Source organism: Mustela putorius, unplaced genomic scaffold, assembly GCF_011764305.1.
Source record: "Mustela putorius furo isolate JIRA1106 unplaced genomic scaffold, ASM1176430v1.1 tig00003845_pilon_pilon_pilon, whole genome shotgun sequence".
In the NCBI taxonomy this organism is placed as follows: domain Eukaryota; kingdom Metazoa; phylum Chordata; class Mammalia; order Carnivora; family Mustelidae; genus Mustela; species Mustela putorius.
Genome location: NW_025421998.1, coordinates 9,581,817 through 9,607,067, shown reverse-complemented (window position 1 = coordinate 9,607,067; position 25,251 = coordinate 9,581,817). Strand labels below are relative to the sequence as shown.

At 46.9% G+C, this 25,251-nt stretch overlaps 1 protein-coding gene and 1 long non-coding RNA gene across 5 annotated transcripts in view; one reads left to right on the top strand and one right to left on the bottom strand.

The window, feature by feature from the left end:
* The window catches only part of COBL (cordon-bleu WH2 repeat protein), a 268,734-nt gene that overhangs the window by 20,136 nt on the left and 223,347 nt on the right, over positions 1-25,251 (bottom strand). For all 4 annotated transcript variants that reach the window (XM_045089541.1, XM_045089543.1, XM_045089542.1 and 1 more), the window contains one exon: positions 9,653-9,962. In XM_045089541.1, the coding sequence (XP_044945476.1) occupies positions 9,653-9,962 (310 nt within the window). The remainder of the gene's footprint in view (positions 1-9,652; positions 9,963-25,251) is intronic.
* On the top strand, positions 2,142-8,662 carry LOC106006471. The gene is made up of 3 exons (XR_001180527.2): positions 2,142-2,230; positions 2,372-2,490; positions 4,948-8,662. It is a non-coding gene; the product is annotated as an uncharacterized LOC106006471 (long non-coding RNA).

Below are 25,251 nucleotides of genomic sequence, written 5' to 3'. Positions count from 1 at the left end.
CAGGACAGCTTGGACAATAGGCAATCTTTAAGATATTTTTAAAGATTTTATTTATTAGAGAGAGAGACAGAGAGCAGGGGAAGGGGCAGAGGAGAGAGAGAATCTCAAGCAGACTCCACACTGAGTGCGGAGCCTGACATGAGGCTCGATCTCACGACCCTGAGATCATGACCTTACCCGAAATTAAGAGTCGGACGCTTAACAGACTGAGCCACCCAGGTGCCCCAGTAGGTGATGTTTTAAATGGCCAAATTAAAAATAACACTTTGGGCCCTTTTCTGACCATGAGTGATAACTCTTTTTTTGCGAAGTAGTTCACCTTTTTGGGATATGGTGCATGATTTGCACAGTACATTATTTTATTCTATTATCAGTGCTTAACAATCCCAGTGAGTCTCAGTCAGCCTGAGCTGCCCCCTAAAAAGCCATCGGTAGCCAAACCCCAAGGGCTTGGGGCTCCTCAGCACTTCCCCACCCCTCCACAGTCCAAGCCTTCCTGCTGAAGTCTGGGGACCCTACCCGAGTTCTAGAGTTCTAGTCCCTCCTCCCTGCTTCTGCTATCCTGTGTCCACCTTCCTCCGCCTGCCTCAGAGTCCCTGGATGCTGTCACTCAGTCCCACTCCAAACCTCTCCCCGCCTTGCACCTCCTGCGGCCCTCTGACCAGACCCTCCGATGTGGGCTGGCTTCCTTGGGGCCCTGTCTGCCCAAGGGGACGGAGTGGACACGTGATGGGAGCTGCCAGCCTAGGAGGGAGGGTCTGTCCAGGGTCCTTGGCTGGGGTGCTGCCCCCAAGGCTGTTGACCCACTTGGCTTGTGCAGCCGGCTCCTCCCGTAATGCAAAGCAGGGGAACCTGTGCTCTGGGACCCGACCTCGCGAATGTTTTCTGAAAAAACCCAAAGCCAACGTCAATGTATCTATTTTGCTTGCCAATGTAAAATCTCATGAGGGAGAGATTGAGTGATATTTGCTTTTCCTTCCTCGCCCACTGCTCTCTACTCGCCCCCAGAGGGTTAGTTACAGATTGTAACTATTCCTCTGTCCCTGCAAAAACCAGTCCAAAGCCCTTTGTCCCTGAGCTTGGAGGTCAGCATTCTGTGGGCTAAGCAGGAGAGCCCGAGAATGTGTCCCTGGAGTCGAGAGCTGGCAAGAAGCAGCCACTTCCTGCGTAGCTGAAAGTGAATGCGCACAGATGTTCCTCTCCTGGGCACCTTCCGTGTCCCCCCACGTACACCCCAGCCTTCAGACAGTTTCGTGTTGACAGTCTGTTTTGGCGAAAGACCAAGAAAAACAAAGAGCAAACACACACACAGTGCAGACATTCTGATACAGGGTCCTACACCCTGAACAAACACGACCAGCAGCTTTTTCTCACACCGAGTGCGGCCGCAGAGAACCCAGCTTGCAGTGACTTCTGCATCCAGTGTGAGGGACAAAGGGCAGGGGGGCGAGGGCGTCAGGGTGACCGAGCCCCTCATGCAGCTCACGGCCTTGCCAGCTTCTGGCGATAGGACACGTAGGAGCAGTTGTGTCAAATCAGCCCCAGATAGATAGGTTTTGGTTTTTTGTTGTCATTTTATATGAGAAAGAATAAAAGAATGTGGGCTGATTCTGACCCAATGAGGCTTGTGGGGTCATTTCTCTCCCTCTTTTTTAAGATTTCATTTATTTATTGGAGAGAGAGAAACTAGGAGCAGGGGGAGAGGCAGAGGGAAAGAGGCAGAGGGAGAAAGAGAAGCAGACTCCTCGCTGACCAGGAAGCCTGACGCGGGGCTCGATCCCAGGACCCTGGAGTAATGACCTGAGCCAAAGGAAGATGCTTAACCAATGGAGCCATCCAGGTGCCCTGGTCATTTCTCTTTCTGTTGTAGCCAAAAGAGTTTCCTTAAGTAATTTATCCAATGGCAGAAATACAAAAAAAAAAAAAAAAAAAAAAAAAAAAAAAAAATCTGAGAGGAAAAAAAAATGTCCCTTTCAGTTAGCAATTCAATTTGTTGAGGACAACCAAACTGATTCATGCATTTTCAAAACAATTACTTGATAAACGAAAGGCAAGAAGCTTGGGAAAGTCTACAGCTGAGGGCAATCATGTGTTCAACTTCCCATTCCATTTACAAGTGTTCCAGTATTTATGGAGCTTCAGAGTTCTAGAATCACTGTGTCCCCTAAAAATAGAATAGGAGCCATACATATAATTTAAAATCTTGTGGAAAAAAAAATAGGAGAAATAGGTGAGATTAATTTTAATTAAGTACTCTAACTTCACTTTTATTACACCCTAATTAGTATATTTAACCCAAACTTATGCCACATTATTGTCATTACGTATTATCATATAGTTAATATGAAGAACTCTTTTCTTTACCCCAAAGTCTGTGTCTTCTACACTCCCACACATCTGCATTTGGGTCAGCTGCCTGGCAAGGGCTCAGCAGCCAAACACGGACAGAGAAACTCTATGGAGCAACCCAGTTCTGCAAAGACTTAAGAGGTAAGTATGTATGTATGTATGTATTTTTTGAGGGTTTTTTTGTTTGTTTGTTTGTTTGTTTGCTTTTGTTTTGTTTTGGAGTGGTTTTTAAATGCTCCTTTGTAAACGTAGTTACATAAAAAGTATTTGGGTTTTAGGATGTGTTAAATAATTCTAGGTACTCTCACAAAGTTCTAGGCTTCTAGAAGGTCTGAGATGCTTCTAGGTGCTGCTGGTCACAGAGTTCTTGTGGTTGTAGAGTCCTGGGGCCCCCTGGCCAGCATCAGCCAGTGGAAAGGCAGGACCCTGTCTCTTCCAGCCCCTCCGCTGCCCCACATACCTCAGTTCCTCGATGTGCCCAGAAACTCATGCCCTACAGAGCCCCACAGGTCTCATTGCTAATGTCCTCATGCCTACCACCTGCTGTCAGCTGGGGCTGAGATGGACTTGGGGATGGCCAGGAAGAGGATGGGGGGGCGGTGAGGGGGATGGCAGGCAAGACAGTGGGGAGGCTCCCTTCTCCTGAAGGGGCTCCACCTTCTGTACTTTGTGGCTCTAATCTGCTTTCAGTGGGGTCCTACCTTTAAGGAACACAGCCTGAAACACACTTATCCAACCTCTCACCTACTCCTGGCTGCTGTGCGGATGTTTCCAGAATTTACAGTCCCAGAATTTACAGTCCCACAATGTTGATACTCTGATAGATATATTGTCTGATTACAGCAAGACTGCCTTCCAGATTCAAAGGCTTAGAAATAACACACATTCCACTGTAATGCCCCCCAGGAAGGTAGGAGGCAAAATCCTCTCTGTTTTCTCCCCTTATCACATAGACACACTGTTTCTTTCGTTTAAAGAAGCAGATAATCAGAGCTAGATACAGAGTATACAAATCAACAAATCACCTTTCTATTCTTCCTCAGGCAACTAACTTAGCAACTAACAATACCAGCTGCCACATTTGGAAGGCTGCCAGTACATCAGGCACTCTTCTAAGAGGGAGAGGTCCTGCATCTCTCCATGCACTAAGGAAATAGATGCAAGGTCAAGTTTTTGGGGCAAGGGCAAAGCCTCCAACAACAAGCAGACATGACCCCAGGCAGTCCGATTCTGGACTTTTTCCTCTTCACATGGAGTTTTTCTTTAAGTTTCAGGAATGTTGGCTCAGGCCATATACAAAAGGAAGATGCATCTGGGAGGAGATGACGTCCCAGGATATGACTCCTGCCCTGGGCAGAGCTGACCCAGGGTCACTCCCAGGTGTCCCCAAAATAAGCGGCGATCATCTCCTGTGCATCTGTGTTTTTCTGTGCTCTTGGGCTGAATTCTTTCTTGGGCTGTTTACTGGCTGCGCTAAGTCTAGAGGAAAACTCTGGGAATGTGTTGTCCCCAGTTTGCGTTAAGTGCACAGACTTATTTTGCAGCAAAAGATTATAATTGGATCCAACCGAACGACTCGATGGAAAACATCATTTGCAGATCACAGCACATAAACGGTATTCCAATTATTACCAGGCACCACACTTGCTCTTTTTTAGAAAACTGGTATTTATTCTTGAAACTCTTGAAGAATTCAAAACCCTGGTTCCAAGGGCATTTAGGGAAGCCCAGCCAGTGGGTGGCTGTAGCAGCCGGAGCAGGGCCTCGGAATTAAGTGGAGGGAACAGAGCCGTGAACTTTATCAATGGACTGAGTAGTTCCAGAAAGACGCTTTAAGCTGAGGCCAAAACGACAGGAGTCCTGGAGGAAAACTGACCTCCAATTTGTCAATACAGGACCCGAGGCAACCCTAGCTGAAGCCGTTCAGATGGCTTTGATGTCTACAGGGCGTAGAGAAAGGAAGAAGAACCAAACAAACAGGGACCTCACTCCTCAGGGTCTTCTTACTCAGGTCACAAAGGGTCTGTGGCCACCAGCATTCTGTGACTACCTGAGAGACAAAGGGCTGGCAAAAGGATAGGGTCCTTGGGCAGAGCAGAAAGCCACAAACGCTCCCTTATCTTGCTGGGGACTGGCCCCAGCGTACATGTGCTACAAGCTGCGGGTGGCTGAGACTGTGGAGGACGGCTTTGCCACCTCTCTAAAGGCACCCCAGCCTGGGGAGACCCAGGCTGGCCAGGTTTGCCCACACCTCCCAGGGCTTGGCATTCGGAGGATGGTCTGGTCTCCTGGCCATGGCCCTGCCCAGATCATTGCTTTTGGACACACAAGACGAACATCCTTTCTTACCTGCAGAAACTAGGTATCAGAATCACGCAGGGCAGAGCCAGGAGGCTGGATGTGGGGACCAGCAGGTGGCATTGAGAATAGGGGTGCCATCTCCTTGGAGGAGAGGTGAGGCATGTGCTTCAGGGGCACAGAGAAGTGTTGAGTGAGTGCTGCTGCCAGGTCCCCCTTTGTCCTGCCTGTCCCCCCCGCCCAGGGGGTGCGGGATGTCAGGAACCCGGGTCTACCTTACTGTTTCTCTCATCCCCATAGAACACGGGTGCTCCTGTCCAGTGTTCCAATGTCGTTTTCTGTCCAGGTGGTTGAGCTCAAGGCCGCAGCTCCACGAACAGTGCTGGGTTCTGCTCTCACACAATTTCAGCTGGATCTGGGACTGGCAACCCCCTGCCTCAGCCTGGGTTCTCATCCTACTGAGCCTGACCACGGGCTGCTCTGGATCCCTGAAATGGGCCTGGCTCACCCAGGTTCTGCAGACTGGACCTCTGACCCAATCCTGGTGCCCACTCCCCTCCACCCCTGGGTCTGGCCCCACCTCATCCTGCCCCCTCCAGCCTTCCCTGCCTTCTTCCTGCTCAGACTCTCAGTGCACCCAGAGCTGCAGACCGGACCACAGAGCGTGCCTCTGGAACACACCATGTTCATCCAAAGAGATGTTTTCTCTCCATATCCATGCAACAGAGGGGAGTGCTTGTAGAAGGGAGTACTTTCAGCTTGACAGTGTGGACAGTGGAAGGCACAGAACAGCATTTCTAAAGCAGTGCTTAATAGAGTCTTATCCCAGGAACACTGGGAGGCAGGACAGAGGGGGGCTATTGAAATGGGCTGCTTTCCTGCAGGATTTGTAAGAGGCTTTCTTATTTCACAAAAAGGAGGCTAGAGGGAGTTGCCACACATATCTGAAGATATTTTCCAAGAGCTGTCTCACAGGAGACACCTGGGCAATGACAAGGATATTCCAAAGCTGGAAAAGAGCAGGCAGAGGGGGAAGGGTCAGGGCGCCCCTTAATACTCCGTGGAGAGCACATCTGGGAGCGGGGCTGCTCAGCACACAGACCTGTTTGGTTTGGCTTGACTGTCTGCCTTGGTTGCCAACGTGTAAAACTTGGGGGCCTCCCACAAAAATTTGGATTTCTGGCTTCTCTTCAAAAGCCGGCCATGCTGGGTCCACGATCCCTGCGGGTAAGTCTGGAAGAAGGGAGCAAGGCTGCTTTCGAGAGAGGACAGAGACTTCAGGGCTGCTCCCTGTCGTCGCTCACCTTCATTCTCTGCCTGGCCCCTGTGAGCCTCTGAGTGGAAACCCTCACTTTCTACCTGCTTCTCCGTCACTCCGAGCTTGGTGGAAAATCATACTGGAGATGAGGATGTGACACCACACCACAGTCTCGGAATCACTCTAACTTGTCAGGGGAGTGCACTCCTGCAAAATAAACTTCTTAGGTGTTCCCAGACTCAATATGGATGTTGGAGGGGAGATTGTCCCGTGTACAATGGCAAGCATTTCTCTAACTCCAGCAGGATGTCCAAGACTTCTACTCGTTTCTCACACTAAGGACCCAGAGACACCAGCCGACCCCACAGGTGGAGGGCTCAGTCCCACCGGGCTGCACCCCACCCCCACACTTGAGACTCCAGGCTCCTGCTTCTGACCACTGAGCACTGCAAAATGGAGGCTCCAATGCCCTCCTCCTTAGGTTCAATTAATGTGCTAGCATGACTCACAGAAGTCCCAGAAAGGCTAAGGTTGGCCAGTTTATTAAAGGACATCATAAGGGATATGAGCCAGAAGAAGAGATGCATAAGGAGAGGTAGGGGAAGGGTCTTCCATGCTTCTCCAGGATCAGTCTCCCCAACCTGCTGGTGCTCACCAACCCAGAAGCTCTCCAACACAGTCCTTTTGGGGGTTTATGGAGGCTTCATTGCATCATCACGATTGACTAAGTCCCTGGCCATTGGCTGATTTTATCTCTAGCCCTTCTCCCCTCCCAGGAAGGTCAGGGAGTGGTGCTGAAAGTTCTACCTTTTAGTCACCTGGTTGGCTCCCTGGGTAACCAGCCCCCATCCAAAGGTGCTTTCCAAAAGCCATCTCGTGAACATAACAAAAGGCCTTTATCACTCTCAACACTCAGGAAATTCCATGGTTTTGGGGAGCTGGCACCAGAAACTGTGGATGAAGACCAATTATTTATGAGGTTTATGTTTTTGTCATTTGACCAAATCGATTACTTTTTATGAATCGCAATATCGCACTAACTATGGTCATTCCCTAAAAAGTCCAAGGCAGAGTGTGGATCTCACTCTGAGACAGACAGTGGGTTAGCACAGACAGGGCTGGGAGGCGCAGAGACTACCTTCATCTTCCTTAGACCGCTGGACTTTTGGAAGCCCAGAGAATTCATGGTGCCCCTTTCCTAAACTAACAGTAGTAATTTTGACAATGTTCCTATCTGATAACCAGGCAGTGCGTACTCTACTCCGCACACTGGGCATTTATAGGCTTATCACACCCCTGAGAGGTAGGAGGCGTTGTCTGTGTGTGCACAAGCAGACCACAGGGCCTGTAAAGTTATGAGGACTCGCAAAGGCCAGGCCACTACTTAGTGCTGGCCGTGGGCCAGACAGAGCCCCCTGGCTCCCCACCCTATGACTCTCAAATTCCATGGCCCCCCGAGAGATGAGGGCAGAAAAACATGCCCTACTCCCTGCTGGGATAAAGGATCAAGTTCCAAACACTCCATGATTATCCTGGCTGTGGCCACAGGCAACATTAACTCTCCTATTTGGAAAGGAGTCAGCAAGATTTTACATCAGGGGTCAATGCTAGCAAAGCAAAGGATGACTAACATGGGCATCCCTAGGGGCCAGAATTTAAAATGTCTGATTGGCCTCAGATGTAGGGCTCAGGTGTGCAATCTCCATGCAAACTCACAGAACAGACCTGGAGATTACTGTAGAAAGTGACTTTTTTTTTTTTTTAAATGTTTATTGGATGAAGAATGAAATACCATAATTTTTCTCTGCTCTCATAGATGCAAACAGCACAGGCTGACACACTGTGTGTGCGTGTGTGGGGTTGGGGAGACAAGGATGAGGGTGTGGGGGAGGAAGGGAGCAATTGCTACCTTCTAAGTTCCTGTCAGATGAAATACAAACTTGGCCTTGAAATGGTCCCTAAGATTGACGAGCTATACAGTAAAACTATTAGAGGGTGTAATTAACAAATAGGCAAATGCTCACAATAAATCCTGAGGTAAAAAGAAATCAAAATAAATTATTACTGACACTGCCATGACATTAACCAGGTAAAGATTTGTGTGTTCCTATGGACAAAGTGGGAGCTAAACATGAAAAATACAAAGGCATTCATTTGTTTTGGTGATCGAGTTGTGAGGTTTGGGGGAGCATGCTCCTTTTTGTTAATATTTCCATAACACTGTTTGTGTGACTGGTTCTTAAAATTATCTACAGGATGAAAAAACTGATGGGCTGCGGAGAATTAACCTTCTTCTTAGAAGAATGAAGAAGAGATAACGGCAATGGGGTGCTGGGACAAGGTCAGACAGATAAGCCAGGTCTACAGAGCAGAGAACGGGGGACATATACGTAATCCAAAGTAGGGCTGGGAGTCAGTGCGAAAAAATAGATTTCCTTCTCCACATCACACCCAAAAATAAACCCAGGTAGTTGAGAAGCCCGAATGTGAGAAAGCAACACTAAACTTCTATAAGAAATTCAGATAATCTTTAGTCCTTCAGGGTATGAGAAGGGTCTCTTAAAATGCAAAGAATATACACATTCAGGAGAAAAGGGACAAATTTAAGAATATTAAAATCAAAAAGCAATTTTTATGCAACGAGAAGACAAAGTTATATTCAAGGCACAGTCTTAAAGACTCCCTGTGCGGAGTAAAGAACTGATTGACAGAGTGAGAAGAAATTAGAGAATTTTTAAAAAAAAAGTAACGTCCCAGTTTTTGTTTTTTGTTTTGTTTTGCTTTTTTGTTTTTGTTTTTTTTAAAGGGCAGTCTATGGGGGTGCCTGGGTGGCTCAGTTGGTTAAGTACCTAATTCTTAATTCTGGAACAGGTCGTGTGATCTCAGGTCATGGGATCTAGCCCTGAGTCAGGCTCTGCGCTGGGCATGGAGCCTGCATGAGATTCCCTCTCTGCCTCCTCCTCTATCCCTCTCCCCATTCTTGGGCACACTTTTCTCTCTCAAAAAAAAAAAATAAATAAAATAAAATTAAAAAGGACAGTCTATAGAAAGGCAAGTCATGCAAGAAGACAATCAAAGTGGTAATGCACATATGACAAGATGCGCATCTCACTAATCAGAAAACCGTGAAAAGCACATGACATGCCACCGAACACTTGTACTCGTGAGAAGCGGCGGTGCACTGAGCACAGGTGTTGGTGCAGGTGTGAATGTCAGGCCGCTGGAGACCACTGTAGGGCCTGTAAACCCAGACACTCATTTTGGAGAGCAATTTGGCCACAGTCCATAGTTGAGGATGGGTTTTTCTGGACGTGCACTAATTTGTCCTCTAGAAAGCGCTCTGTATGTAAAAGGAGACATACGTCTGACTTTTTCATTGTTTCCAGTGCTGTGGAAAACCAGTATGACCTAAGTGCCCATTAATTAAAAAGTAGAAAAATAAATGAACTCATGAGACACATATCATTACGGATCAATGTTAAAAACATGATGTTGAGTGAGAAAGGACACTGAGTATATGGCACCATTTATATAAAAGGAGAAACAAGCCAATCTCGGGTACGGCTTATAACCACCTACAAGTCTGGAAAGAGTCTGAAGACTGGGTTGTGGGTCGCAAACCCCCGCATTGGGGAGTGGCAACTTTGGAGGGCGCCTGCCACGCGTTGGCCGCGTTACTGTGAACAAAAGACCTTCCTCCCCAAAGCTAGGACGCCCCCCTCCCCGCCCAGTTGTCCCCTCACTCACCTTGGATGCCAGTTCCCAGAGTTGTTCCTCTCCCACGTGGGGCTCTTGTGGGGACCCGGTTCTGGAGTTCCAGCCAGGTCCTGGTCACTGCCGTCTTCCTGGTCTGTGGCCCACTTATCTTTGGATTTCAAGCTGTCGTGTTGGGAGTCCAGGGAGATGATGTCTGACGGGGAGCTCACCACTCCAGAGTCCTCTGCTGTGTCTTCTGATGCAAAACAGCTGCTGACAGACACTGTCTCCTCGGCCTCAGACAGCACCGGCGGGACCCTGTCTGTGCCGCAGGGACTGCTGGGGCCCAGGGGCAGGCTCACTGGACAAGACACGGCAAGGACAGGTCAGCCAGCACATTTCCACACCAACCTGCCTGACTCACCTGCGATTGGAATTCGGGCCACGAGGAATCAAGCAAGACCTGTTCCAACCCGACAGCTCCCTCCAGAAACACTTTAACTTGGAGGAACCGAGGCATATATGTGATTGAGAGCAAAACTGTCCCTAAAAAACCACATTACGAGTCAGACTTTTGGATTTTTATCTCCTATCTGACTCTGGGCAAGCATATTTAAAAATCCAGAAGAATGACACAGTGGACGCAGTTCTGTGAAGTTGTTTTAAAATGAGTTCTTTAAAAAAGAACATAATCATTCCCAAATATAAACAGATATATAAATAGCTAATACTGTTTGGGAACTTCTGACAAATGTTCAGTATAAACATCTGAAATTTTAAAGGTGTGCTGTGTTGGCATCTGGCCCCCTCTTCATTTTTATTTTATTTATCCTCCCCTTCACTTTTACACATGAGACCGGGAGATCTGGTCCCAAGAAGAGGTGATCTTAGAGGATCACCTCCAAGAAAAATGAAAAAGAACCAGAACAAGTATGTTGGGTGAGGTCCTCTGGCCCCTTGAGCATTAAGTGAGCTTTACCACAGCAGAAAAAATAAGACCCAGAGATTTGCAAGGATCAGAGTTCCATGGAACTTAAATATTAATGATGGGGGAACACTGTACCCATTTGGCAACCATACCCAGCAAGCTCTTCAGACACAGATGCATTAAGCTTGCAAGCAGAGTGCGCTCCCGGGTTCTCTGAAGTCACTGCTCGCTCCAAGCCCAGAGGATGACAGAAGCACCCAATTTTGGACCGGCTGCCTAGCCTAGCAGGGATGTTTCCTTTTAATTTCATGTAGAAACAGATTTTAAACTTCAGTATCTCAGCCCTGGTGGGCCAGGAAGTAAAGGACTATGTTGCGTTGGGAGTATCGTGTATTTTATTTATTTAGTATTTGTAAATTTTTTTTTTTTTTTTTTTTTTTGTATTTTGTTTCAAAACCGTTCTCTGATAGAGAGCTGCTGGGTGCCTATTGTGAATACAGGCCATAGGCGTTCCCAGGGCTCACTGCACATATCAGGCACCGAAACCAGGAGCCAGCGTCCCTGTCCTTAACCTCGCCATGGTTTTCACGGGATAGCACACTGGCAACGCAGAATTAACAAGTCCCAAACAGAGCCAAGGAGAACATTCCATCAGGGGTTGGCTTATTTGAGATCCCCAAAAATAAAATAAACAAAAGAACAAAAATTAAAAAAAAAATAGACATTTCACAACAGAGCTCAAAAGTATAGACCAGAACACAAAGGAGGAATTGTTTAGAGAGGCAGAAATGCACAAGGCAATGTGTCCGAATGCAGTGAATGCTTTTGACAATGCCTGCCTTCCCTAGGCGTTCTTCCTGGCTTTTGTTGCCCGGCTCTTAATTAGAGGGTAAATAGAAAGGAAACACTGCCCCGGAACCAGGACAGCCAGACCCTCCCTGTCCCTGTTCGCTGATGAGCTGTCGCACCTTGAAGGCGGCCAGCTGTGCTGCCCACACAGCGGGTGACTCCACCACGTGATGGCATTCCGGGGACCCCTGCTCAGAGGGGCGCCACCACACAGCCATCAACGGTGGCCCAGATGGCCAAGCCAGATCCCTGTTTCCCTGCCTTCCCTTTTGTCACTGTCGCACAACAAGTAGGTCAATTAAGTTCACACTTTTTCTTCTACATGGTGTAGGACACCGAGGAAGAGCATAAAGATTTCAGGTCACAGAGACCTGCATTCGAATCCCAGCCAAGCAGCTGAATGGTGGCTAGGGCAGGGGTCTGGATGGACCCATCTGTCTCAGTTTTGTCTGGGAGGAGGCTCATGGGCCACCACAGGACTGTGGGGAGGGCTCGGCGTGATGCCCATCACAGTGCAATGGTCCTGGTGTGTCTCCACAGCTGGTGTGTGTGTGGGGAGTGCTGTGGGGGTGTGTGCGCCAAGATGGGAAGGGCTCTGTGATCGGACTCAGGACACAGATTTCCAGTCCTAGAGTCTAGGCAATCTGGGGACACATGGTTGATGAGGGGACAGACACATACACAGAGATCGACGGTGGAGATCGACGGTGCCATATGCTAATACCAACTCTAGGTGCATTTGCACAGGTTGAATACGACTGGCTGGTCAGAGGGAGGGGTCAACGCACAGCAGGCACCATATAGGTGTTCTGCGCAGCCCGGGCCCCCTTCTTCCCACCAGCAGTCACTTCCCAAGTGGGAAGTAACCCCAAGGGGTCTGCTCCCCGAAGCTGACCTCTCAAGGGGTCCCACCTGCAGCTGGGGCATTCTCCTAACCCACACAAGCTCTGGAAACTCAGAATGCATCCCTGGTGGACGGGGAACTCCAAGCCCATAAGGTCCCCTTTCTCTCCAGAATGCTGGTCAGGGCTTGCTTTATATCCTTCAGAAGTTTTGAGGGGGAAAAAAAAAAGTTGAAAGTCACTGCTCTAAATTAAGCCAACTGCAAACCTAAACCGACAAGGTGTGAGAAGGCATCTGGAGCGTGTACGTGTGAACCTATTTTCACGATACACAGTAAAGACGGCAGTGACCGGAGCTCCCCTCTTGCCCAGGTGAACCCTCCACTTCTCATGGATCCCCTTCCAGGGCCTGGGTAGCTGCATCATTAAACCTGCTAGGCAGGTGTTCAGTGAACACCTCTCCCCCACCCCCCACCCATGCACCATGCATGGGGGCCCAGGGAGCTGGAGCTGGGCAGGAGCGTAAGAGCATTCGTGCTCTCAGGAGGGTGGTCACACAGGCATTGGAAGGACGGATGCATAAGTGCCGAGGGACAAGGAACGGGAGCAATGCCACATGCAGCAGGTGGTGGGGACGTGTCGGCAAGGATGGGAGGAGAGAGCGATGGCAGTGATGCGGGCACTCAGCCCAGGGCACAGGCCAAGGAGAGAGCAGCAGTTGCAAGGGCTCAGACTCCTGTGAGTGACTTCCTGCCACACTTCTTGGGGAGCCATCGAAGATAGAAAGGACCATTCCCAGGAGGGTCCAACCTGGCTCGTTGTGATTTTCATGTCTGTCTGCAGTCAGTTTTGTCAGTCTGAGAATCTTTGCCTGGAATCAGATACCCCCTCCCACCCAACCTTACTCTCCCTGCCCTGACTTCACATCTTTCCTCTGCTGGGCTGGTTTCTACTATTAGCCCTGTGAGCTGTAACATGTTTTGACAATTTCTGAAAAAGTCGGGAGACTTTTTGCTTTATCGATAAACAGAAGCCCCAAATATTAAAGCTTGGAGGTGCTTTGGCTGTCATGAGATTGGGGCCTTCTAGATCCTTCTGTGCACACCTCACCTCCCTCTCTTAGTCCCTGATTCTAGGAAGCCAGTGGTCCAGGGACCCCAGCCTGACATCCAGGGGCAGATGGATGAAGGCTGGATTAAGAGCCTGAATCCCACATTGAGGTCCAAGTTCTGCTCTGAACTTGGAATAGCTTTTCCCCTTTCTATAAAATAAGCGGATTCTGATGAGCTCTAAAGTCCCTTCCAGAAACAGAATGCTACCATTCTCTGAAATCCTAAATCAAAATGTGAGACACAAACATTCTTCGGATAATTGACTGGTGACTAACTAGGAATTGTAAAAGGAATATGACAACATTGATATCCTTTCTGCTGTCTTCTGTTGGCCCTAAAAGTGTAGCTCATGATTTCTGAGTTAATTAATTCGCTGGCAAGTTTGCTCTTCTCTTAAGGTGTGAACAACATTTTGGAGCTAAAAAGTTATCATGGCAAGATTTTTGCAAATGTGAAAAACACACTTAATTTGTCATTAGCAGAAGCCTTATAAAAATTCGTGATTAAATTCTCTTCCAAATGAACAGCTGTAAAACCTGAATAAGAAATACTAATCCTTTCATTGTCCTCCACCTTTACTTTATGATGGCATGGTTCAAATACCATTCGATCTACACGAGAGCTTCAAGAAATTTCTCTAGCTAAGACGTAAGGAAGAAAATGCTCATTTAAGGCTCCCAATTCCTCAAGGTGAACATCATTGTGTTCCGTTCAATATGAATTTCATTGAGTTTTTCTTTTACAAAGTCCCCAAAGAAAATATCAAACACTACATCTAAGGATCTTCCGAGGACTTCTGTAACAGATTCAGTTTTGAGTGATTTTATTAAATGCAAAGGAAAGATCACGTGTCCTGAGGTATTGTTCACTTGCTGGTCACTACCAAGGGAGGCTTCCCAGGGTCACGTCCACCACATGGATGGGAGCCAGAGACAATGTCTCACAGGCTTCTTCGCCATCTCAGCACGCCACTCACAGCCAGGAAGCAATGCTCCTCCTTTATCTCCATCTACTGTGAATTAGAACCCTATGTTCTAGATTGGAATAGAGGCAAAAATAAGGGAACTCCTGGCAAAGTACCCAGGAACCAGTGGTGCGAACGGGTAGGTGCATGTTAGCAATTTTTGTCATCTACATCCCCTAGTAAGAACCAACTCCTAACATTTTTAATAGACACAGGAAAATTTCCATTATGAGTTCAATAGGTTGCAACAGATGTAATTTCTACTGCACTGTAAATATTAATACTTTAAAAAATGTTCCTTCCTTCCTTCCTTCCTTCCTTCCTTCCTTCCTTCCTTCCTTCCTTTCTTTTTCTTTTTAAGAGAGTGAGAGAGAGCATGAGAGGGGTGGAGGGAGGAGCAGAGGGAGGAGAGAGCACCTCCATCTGTCTCCATGCTCACTGTGGGGCATGATGAAGGGCTTGAGCTTCTGACCCTGAGAAAATGACCTGAGCCAAAATCAAGACTCAGACACTTAGAACTGACTGAGATACCCAGGTGCCCCCCAAATATTTCCATTTTTAAATGCAATCAAAGGAATCTGAAAGAGACAGTATTTGGATACCTACAAGCCCCCATGTAACAGGGAGTGAGCGAATTCTTTTAACAGGCACTGTTTCGGAGTATCTCATTTTTCTGGAACTGATTTCTGTTCCACGACTGCGTACCATCTCATCCGTTGAACTACTTTACCCTTGAGAGCTTTCTATCTTAATCACATTTCCTTGTTATAAAATATGTATATAAATTAATTTTTTATTTTTATTTCCTCTCACCATAACATGGCAGTGTTAAATTCTTTACTTGACATGGAGTGGTTATCCCTGTGATAAGTAACAGAAAGCATTCAGTGCAAATGGCATAAATATTTTAGAAATTTTGACACTTGTTTCAACAAAAAGGTAGCATTTCATTGAAAGGGTCTCTCACAGTGAGCTAGATGAGGCTTTTTTCAATTAATTCCTTTAAAATGACTGGATTATTTATTGCTAGCATAGGGCGGGGTTTGCCATAAATGGAGGCTCATATTTTTCATTCTTACTGGCATTAAGCACCAGGAAGCCTTGTTCACATGAATAAGTACAGGTCAATTAAGCCTTTAAACTCTTCCTCTGGTATATATCACTTAATTGATCTTTCATAAAATTTATGTTTAATGAGCTGTAAGTCAATGACTCAATTAGATTCTTTGTCAGTTCAGCTGGAAAGAAGACTTGGGAATCACCTGATGCTCAAAAGAATCTGCTGACAGGTCCTTTGACTTCTTACGTGCTCACTCCACTAGCAAGAATTCCACTGGTCCTTCCATCAGGCACCAAGAATGGGTCTGCCCATCTCAGAGAACTGCACCCAAGTGGGATTCCCGATGGCTGAGTGTTACACCTGTGTTTTGTGAGGGAGGAGAAGGAAGGGTGTTCCTACAAGTGGAGGGGGGCAGGGGTGCTGACACTGAGGTGAGCTCCCAGGCACCCCACTTAAGAACAAATACAAAAATGGAGGCATAACCTCTGGGAATGGATTCCCTTGAAAAGTCTCAGTGTTCTCCAAGGGAAATGCCTCCCCCAGCTTAAAACCACCCACGAAGGGGCACCTGGGTGGATCAGTCAGTTAGGTGTCTGCCTTTTTAGGTCATGATCTCAAGGTCCTGGGATCGAGTCCCACACTGGGCTCCCTGCTAGGTGGGGAGTCTGCTTCTCCCTCTGTCGTCCACTCCCCTGTTTGTGTGCTCTCTCTCTCTCTCTCTCTCTCTCTCAAGTGAAGGTATATTTTAAAAACCACCAACACACACAATACAAGTCAGGTTAAGAGCTGGGGTAGGGAGCACATAGAGAGTGCCCCAGGAAGACAGAAGTGGGGCTGCTCTTTCTAACAAGAGCGGGCGTGAAAGTGACCACTGAACGAAATCTTGAAACAAACATGGGGTGGGCAGGTGGTGTGCAGAAGGATCAAAGAATGTGTAGTGGCAAGGAAACTTGAGGTCAAATGGGAAATGTCAGGTTCTGTTGAAATTCGTTGGGCTCTGTGTCGTCTCCTGGGCTACATAGCATCCTGTCCATGTGGAGGTAGGTGTGTGCAAATGCTCAGGGGGAAGGGGCTGAAGAGGATGGGTGCAGAGGAGACCCTCTGTCACCAGTATTACATGGATTCTGCCTTGACTGGGGGCCCTAATCCTGCCTGCCTTCTTTTTCTCTAGTTAATTCATTTGGTAATTTGCTCAAAAGTTCAGGTATTCATTCCTCTTCAAAATGACAGCTTCTCTAGTTGGATGGGCACTATTTAACATTTAACATCAGTGTTCTGGTCCAAAAGCCCCACAGACCGGGGCCTCTCAAAGATACTGCATAGTGCAGAAAAACATGTAGCCAGTTCACTGGAAAGCATTATTATAGACACAAACACACACACGTGTGCGCGTGCTTCTTCAAGAAGATAGGATAATGAAGACTTTCAAAATACCCATGGATCTAAAATAGCCCAGATTCTCTTAAGAGTCAAGTCATGTATTCTTGGTATCAGTCAACCCATATTTCTTTAGAGTTTAATCCTGATCCTAGAATCCTGATGCTCCTCGGAGAAACGGGGAGAAAAAGTTTCAATTTCCACCACTGTAAGGCAGGGCTGAGTTACAATTACTATCCTGTAAGGACATATATAGGGAACAGATGTTGCTTTTGTCTGTCCAGCACTATCCCCCTCTCTGTTGGTGCTAAATGAAATCCTCCCTCCGGTGGATAACCTATTTCTCAGTATCTGGGAATATCTAACAACCAATATCTAACAACTGCCAGGGAGAGTGGGCATGAGGTGGACCAAAATCTGGCCAATTTAAACTGTGCACACAACAGTAGAGCCAAAGAAGGACATGTGTCCTATGCTGGACAGATCAAGACCCATCTCGGGACCTTCCCACCAGAGCTCCTGGGGAAGATGTTCTCATTGGGCTGGAGTCAATGGAATGGGGGAGTTTGGATAAATGGTAGTCACTTGGACTAGCACATGGAGAGAGCTTGTCCACAGATGGGGGAAAAACACAGTCCTATGACAGTAATTGGGTACTGGGACTCAGCCATGACCATAATGAGGATTCATCTCTTGGTATCCTCAGTTATGTGAGCCAAATAACTCCCACAAAAACCCATTTTTCTTAACTAGTTCAAGACATGTTTCTGTCTCTTGGAAATAAAGAGTTGGGTCTAATCAGTGTGTAAATTGCCCTGATATTTTCATAAATACACCTAAATATTTGCTAAATATAAACACTATAATGTCAAATATATTTAATATAAATATTAGATAAATTAGTGTATTTATTAATGGGGTAACTAGATATATAACATATATAAATATGTAATTTAAATATATAATATACAAATTAATTATAACATCATTATCAGTATATAAATAGAAAATGCAATTAGAAATATATGTCTGTTTTGCATTATGGGGTTTCCATTATGGGAAATTTTACAAAATGAGACAGTTGCATATCATGTGGTTCCGTTTTCTAGATTTATTTTCCATTATTTGAGTTACATATTTTAGTAGTTGTATTTTCAAGACAGTTTAATTTGGATCCAGTTCATTCTCTAAGCCCTCTTGTGTCTGAAGATTGTCTTCATTTAACCCTCATCCTTGACCATCAGTATGGCTAAATCCAAGCAAGATTCAGTTTACAATCTTCCTTCAAGACTGTATTCTCAATCCCTTCTTTTCTGGCACCCTGCCTCACAGATGAGAATCCATATGCTACCAGGGTTCTTTTGAATTATCTATAACCTTCTCTCTTGAAGCTGGTAAGAATTTCCTCTTAATCTGTGAATATCAAAATTTCAGCAAAGTGTGTCTGTATTTAATGTCCAAGAACTTTTGGATGTTTTCTTATTCATTTATTTATTCGCCTACTCTTGTTTTATGTATGTGATAATCTATTAAACTCTCTGAAGCAATGACAAAAAATATTTAAAGTTCTATTCTGTTTCCTAAATTAACTCTACTTCTTTTGGGGTCGGTTCTTCTGATCAGTTTGTTGCCCCTCTTCCATGCAATAAGAAAAAAAAAAAAACGTTTAGTGATTCTTGACTGCTTATTTTTTTTATAAGATTTACTTTCTTATTTATTTTAGAGAGACACAAAAAGAGAGAGGTTGCATTCCAGTGGGGGAAGGGAGAGAGAAAAGGAAAGAATCTCAAGCAGACTCCACATTGAGTGTAGAGCCTGACATGAAGCTTGATCTCATGACCACGAGATCATGACCTGAGCTAAAACCAAGAGTCAGACACTTAACCGACTGAGACATCTGGTGCCCCTTTTGACTGCTTTCATGTGTTTAAATGAGGGTGTCAATAACAGTAGGGAGTGGAATTATTTCACACATATGAACATCGCTGTTTCCTTGGGATACAATAGAAATCCCTATGGCAATTGGGCATGGGCAGAGTTCCATGGTGCAATGAGGGAAGTCACTTTCTGGAGAGGACTCCAATGGGATGGGGTGTGCAGTTTCTCTCGGCAGCCATAATGGTTCATAATGGCTGACTGTCCTTCAGCTATGTTCAGCCATCTTGAAACTGAAGTTTCATTCTGTTGTCCTATGCCTGCTTTAGCAATAGGGATGCAGGAATATGCTTTATCCTAATGTCTGGCTTTAAAGGTTGCCTAAAATATTAGACCATTGGCAACTTACTATCAGATAATATGGTCCAACCTCGACATTTTAAAGTCCTACGATGGTAGCTGGATGTTGACACTCTGCACTGTCCAGATGGACATTTACGTATCTCTAATTTAATCCAATGCCCTCTGCAATGTGGGTATCATTATTCATATTTTGCAAATTATAAAAGAAGCGCCAGCCAACAAATTATTTCATCTATCCCTGAGGATACATATTGCAAAAACATACTCTGCCAGACCCATTAAAGGGGCAAGTCCATTCAAAATCACACAAAATCACCTGTTATGCAAGAACAAAATTAAGTTTCTTTCACCAAGAAATGGATTTTAAGGAGAATTCCTATATGTAAACTTTTCTAAATGAAAAGATTTTCTTCCCTATTCTGTGGAACAAATCTTGATGCCAGTTGTCCAAGGATTTCAGTATATTCTAAACTATGTTTGAGAAAATAGCTCAGTCCTTTTATATATTTCTGGGGCTTCATTTCTGAAGGAAGCATATACTTCATGCTGGCAAGAACAAAGCCGATGCTTTAGTTTTCATCATCAAAACAGAAAACCCTGTCTCCAGTTCGTCTAGAATGTTAAAACACATGAATTGTATTTAATCAACACCTCAGAAAATTTGATGTTCTGGGACTTTCCAAGTTGCCACAGGGCTCGATTTTGAATTGACTATGAGTCAGGTCTGGCGTAAAGCAAAGGTGAGTCATTTGCATTTCAGATAGGCAATCTAAGAAAAATACAGTCCGTTTCTTCCGCTAGTTTCTTCCATGATCTATCCCTTATCACCAGAACTCTAGAGAACAAAATGTTTAGCTTTCTAGAACATTCTGTTCAGCCACTGCTACTGACCTAAGACTGGCATCAAAGTGACCGAATGAGGAATGTTTCTGGAGTCTTACACAGAGCTGTTGTTAGCATCCATCATATACTCAGGATTTCATAAAAGGAATCATTTTAATTTGTCCTAAAATTTAGATCTTCCCTTTTCCCTGTTTTGATTAAACGGACGTGTCATTTGACCAAGGGTTCTCCCCATCTTCCGGCCCCCAGGCCCCCATCTTTTGTTTGTACCAAGATGGGGAGATCACGGAGTACAGACAAAATTGTCACTGCAATAAAGCATCTCGGTAAGTGTTTTTAAGAAAAACTAAACAGACAAAAGAAAACCCTTTGCCTTTTTTCATTCTTTCTGTAATGTATGTTAGATTATAAAGTTCCTTCTCTGTCGGTCTGTCCTTCCATTTCCTTACTCATGGTTTCTGAAGTTCTACCAGCTGTAACATCTACTAAACATTAACACTTCCAGCTGATGGGTGTAAGAATATCTTTTTTTCCTTTTTCCTTTCGGTTTTCAGGCCTGGGAACCTGAGGAACTTCTGCCCGCCTTGCTTTGGTGGCTGGATGGATTCATCAAGAGGCTAAGGTTTGGGGCACCTGGGTGGCTCAGTCAGTTGGGTGTCTGACTCTTGGTTTTCGCTCAGGTCATGATCTCAGGGTCCTGAGATCAAGCCCTGCATTGGGCTCTGTGCTCAGCGAAGAGTCTGCTTATCCCTCTCCCTCTGCTCCTCCCCTCCTCACTCATTTATAAATAAATACATACAATTAAAAATTAAATACATACATTAAAAAGAGAGAGAGAGAGAGAAGGACTAAGGTGTTTTTTTGTTGACTTGAGGTTACTGTAATATTTTTTCCCTCACCCTGGACTGACCTGCCTACAGTGACTTACTGAATTTTTCTCTTGGCATCTCCCTGTGCTGGTGGTTGCTTCTTTCCACTCCTCTGTTTCAAGGAAGGAGGAGGTCCCTTGAGGGTCTCTTTGCTTTCCTATGCTGTGACTTCACCCTTATTTTCGGGCCAATACAATTTCATTTACTCTCTTGCAAGCTCAGCTATGAATTTAAAAGGAGGTTCATTATGTGAGTTCCAGCACCTGGAGATGCTCCGTAGCAGAAGGGGTTTTCGGGTCATTTCACCCACGACATTGCTGGCAACATAAGGAACCTCAACTTATTTTAACTTCAAATGTGCTCCCCACCCCCAGTCCCTCTTGTCTCAGCGGCCATTGCCAGTTACCCAGGCTCAAAACCCTTCCTCCCTTCAGGGCAGGAAACTCAGAGGCTTGGCTAGAGAGTGGCGCAGGCAGATGGAGAAGCACGAGAGGGCCCCCTTGCAAAGCAGGATGTGGGAAGTTTCCACCAGGAGAACTGAATATGATCTCAGAGTCGGCCGTCACACGCATTCCCCGACGCATTCGCTCCCGCTTAGAAAACGACTTCTCTTTCCTCTTGAAGATCTTCCTCCTCTGGGGGAGGTCAAGCTCTCCCTCCTCCATGACCTTGGAGCTCTCCAGTTGCTTGGGCTCCCAGGCCTCCCCCGGCCTTGCGATACCCATGCCGCCATCATACCGTGTTTCCCTAGCTTGGAGGCACGCCCCTGCAGGAATGCAAGAGTGATTCTTCTGTCTACGGTGGTAGTGCGGACTCCAGGAAACGACATGGGTGGAGGAGACAGCAGGGCACAGAGTCAAGGCTGAGGCATGGCAAGACACAGACATGAAGGTAATCAAAGCTGTGATTACCATCAGTAGGCACTCGGCTTCACTGGACTTAGCTGCAAGCATCCGAGTCCCCTGGGAACAATGGTTCTTTTGGCCTGCAGCAGAATCCCTCGGAGGGCTTATTAGAATAGATAGTCAGCAATCCCTTGCTCAAAGATTCAGAGGGTCTCAGGTAGGAGCCTGGGACATCCACTGTTCACATGTGCCCAGTGATGCTGGGGCTGCTGGCCCAGGTCTACACTTCCGCCAGCCTGTCACGGGCCACCTGGCCAGCTTCTCTCCTTCTTCCCGCACCTGGGAACGGTCTACATTTAAGCTTGGTAGCTTCCATTCCCTCCTCTTAACACTCCTTCATAGCTGTGTTTCAAAGACGGTTACTTCCCCCAAAAGGGTGCTGGAAGTAATGAACAGACTCGTTAAAAAATTCCTGTTCAGTCTCCACTCCCAAGATACAGGGGTGTTTTGCTCCACAGAACCTTCTGTGTGATGACCCTTCCTCAAAACAGCAGGGCGGAAAGAATTACTTTTGGAAATTATATCAGGAGAACTTCGGAAAGACGATGAGGAAGTGACTTACAGACACAACACATACCCCACGTGGTTGTAAAATAGACTCACAACAAGAAGAAAAGAAATCACATCGGGGAGGGGTGAGGAACTGGTGGGGGGGGAGGACAGGTGCACGGAGCTGGTGCTCCTGGAGTCCTGATCTGGAGCAAGAGGTACAGAACAGGTGGAGAAACAGGACTCCAAAGTCACGTGGGTCGAAAAGGCTGTCACAGGCCTAGTGAGACACATCCTGGACCAGAATGTGGGAAAGAAGCCTCAGCAACAACAGAGTGAAAACAGGAGTCTCCAAAGACCATGGTCTCACATTTCTGCATCATTACCTTTCCCGGCAACATCCATCCCATCGCTTAGCTGGCCGATTTGATGATTTCTGCCTTCCTGATCATTTGTAGAAATCGCCTGATGTTTGGGACCGACTGACTAGGGCAGGCTGTAAACATGGCTTATTCCACCTGGGTCTGGACTAACGTGGAAAACAAATTTCTAATATCGAGAAGATGCACTCACAGGTAGGTGCTTGTTTCAAGGTAAGTTCCCTCCGATAATTTTTAGAAATCATAAAATGCTAACAGGTCATCAGAAGTGAGTACTTACTCCTTAAAACGACGGTCGGCATCAGCCCCTGTCATTTCAGGAAACTTACATACAATTGTTTTCAGCCTTGTCTAAAGCCAACAGACTGCAAAGCCGGTAAATTAAGCATCTCACACATAAACCACCTGTCTTACTCACTGTTACAGTGGCTCCAAATAACTTGGCTTTACTGGCCAGAAAGCACTCATGTCAGCAAAACCCACTGATACCCAAAATAACCTCCCTGGAGATGCCAAGGCTCCAGCCTCCGTCGTTAGGACCTAGCGCTGGGATTCCAAGATGGGTGCCGGCCCCCTGGGATGTGAGGGACCCACCTTGTCCTCGAGCTTCCATCCCACTTAGAGACATTCCCCTAGCACTGCACCTTAGTGGACGTTTTCTATTGGGATCCTTTTGAACTTTAAAATAAAGCTTTTTTTTTTTTTCCCTGTGATATAGAGAGGGAAACTCAATTGGAAAAAAAAAATAACCACTCATCTCACAATGACTTTACATTTGCTGCTTTTCCTTCTTGTCTTTATTTTTAAAGATGTTTTTATAACAAATACATTAAAAATTTCATTTTAAAAAAGATTGTAGATATTTATGGATCTAGAGAGTGTGGGTGGGGGGAGGGGCAAAGGAGGGAGGCTGAGAGTCCCAAGCGGACCCCACATTGAGCACAGAGCCCTAAGCAGGGCTTGATCTCATGACCCAGAGATCATGACCTGAGCAGAATCAAGAGCCAGCCGCTTAACCGACTGACCCATCCAGGTGCCCATGTGTAAGAAAATGTAAGTATCTGGAGAAAAGCAGACCTATCACCCAATTCATGTTTAAGTACTTAATTTATACTCAACTGATTGAATGCACTCTTTCCCTCCCACACCTTATGAATCTGTTCAGGCAAACAGGGTATAGATGCAGAGATGGCCTCGAGCAAATCAGTCCCTCTCTGACTCTCTCATCTGCAGATGAGAAGAATCCCAATCCCTCCTGCAAGATCGCGTGGATGCCAAGGCATAGGCAGGAAGTGAGGGCAGCACCTGGAGCCCACCAAAGGCTCCATAATAGCCATTGTGACAAGTCTGCGGTACTTCTGAGCCAACAGTTTATAGGTGGATGCAATCACAGTGTCTCCCCAAACTGGCGAATCCAAGAACCACCTTGACCAGATAGAGTTTCAGAGACCGGCGTCTGCAGACTCTGAAGAACTTCCCTAAAGTAGGGCGTGCCTTCAAGCTCCAGGCCCAGGAGCATGGGAGGCCAACGCAGGAGGAGGTCCCTGCCACCGGGCCAGCCAGCTGTCACAGGTGTACTAGCGTCAGGCAGAGGGACGGCTGGCCGGGCCTCCAATGAGAACCACTCTACTCTGAGCCTCCTGACCATGCGGACAGCTCACCCTGGCATCTCAGTTCTGTAGTAGAAGGCAGAATGCTAGCCCAGCCGGGTGACAGGTGGAGGGGTTCGGGTGGCAAACCTAGGTGGCGAACACTGCTCACCATGAACCTTTGCAGACACCAGTTCGTGCAGACCTGAGAAGGTCAGCAGCAAAGAACCCATGTCAAAGAGCCCTGCGGTGTCTCTGTCCTTCTTCAGGGGTTCAGCCTCGCCTCCCCTTTGGGGCAGTTCCTGCCCCAGGCTGTGCCTGCACGGTGCCCCCAGGCCCACCCTCCAGGCTAGGCCACACCCTGTGTCGTGTGCTCAGTAGTGCTCAGCCCATCACCCCACTTGGCAGCTGGCACATGAGGGAATATCCTTAACGTTGACGTGTGAGAAAGTTCCAGAGAGGCAGGGGGCGCTGCTGAAGAAGTGGGAGCACCTCTGTACCTCTCCCGACTGTCCGCTCCCCAGGCTTTGGCTCTGCGGTTGGCATCAGATCTATCCCCGCAGACAGCCTGAGAGGGCTGTCATTTACCTGCCATGTCCTCCAGTTCTGGGGAGATCCCCCTGGGGCCTGTCCTCCATGTCCCCTCTGGAGGTTCAGATGGGTTTGCTTCGCTCTGGTGCTCTTGGTCCTTTATGTGCACTTTCCATCTCAAGACCCCCCGGCTCACTCCCTAGAGAGAGCACCCTGGGCCCTCCGTGTCCTTGCTGGATGCAATGCAGATGCCTTGTCCCAACGCGCATCGCACAGATGCTCCATGGGCATCACCCTCCTGATGGACACCTGCCTCAGCTCCACGAGATGCTGCCGACAGCCTGTCTCGCCTCAGGCATAGCAGAGCACTCTGAGCTCTGCGCTACCCCCAATTGCCCCCTGAGCACTGTCCCCGAAGCCACTGAGGGCAGCCACACCCGCTCGGGCTAGCAGTCCCACGTCTTCACAGGTCAGATCTACTAGGGGAAGGTCGGAGCCAAGGTTCCCATCTGCGGGGAACTCACTTGTGGATTGAAGGCATTGTCACTGGCTTTTCTAAATCCAAACCCAAGTCCCGATTTTCCCATTCCCTGGAATCTCAGTGAACTCTTTCTAGCAACAGAAAAAAAACCATGGTCCCTAGGTAGATATAAATTCATTTGCCATTAATTCCT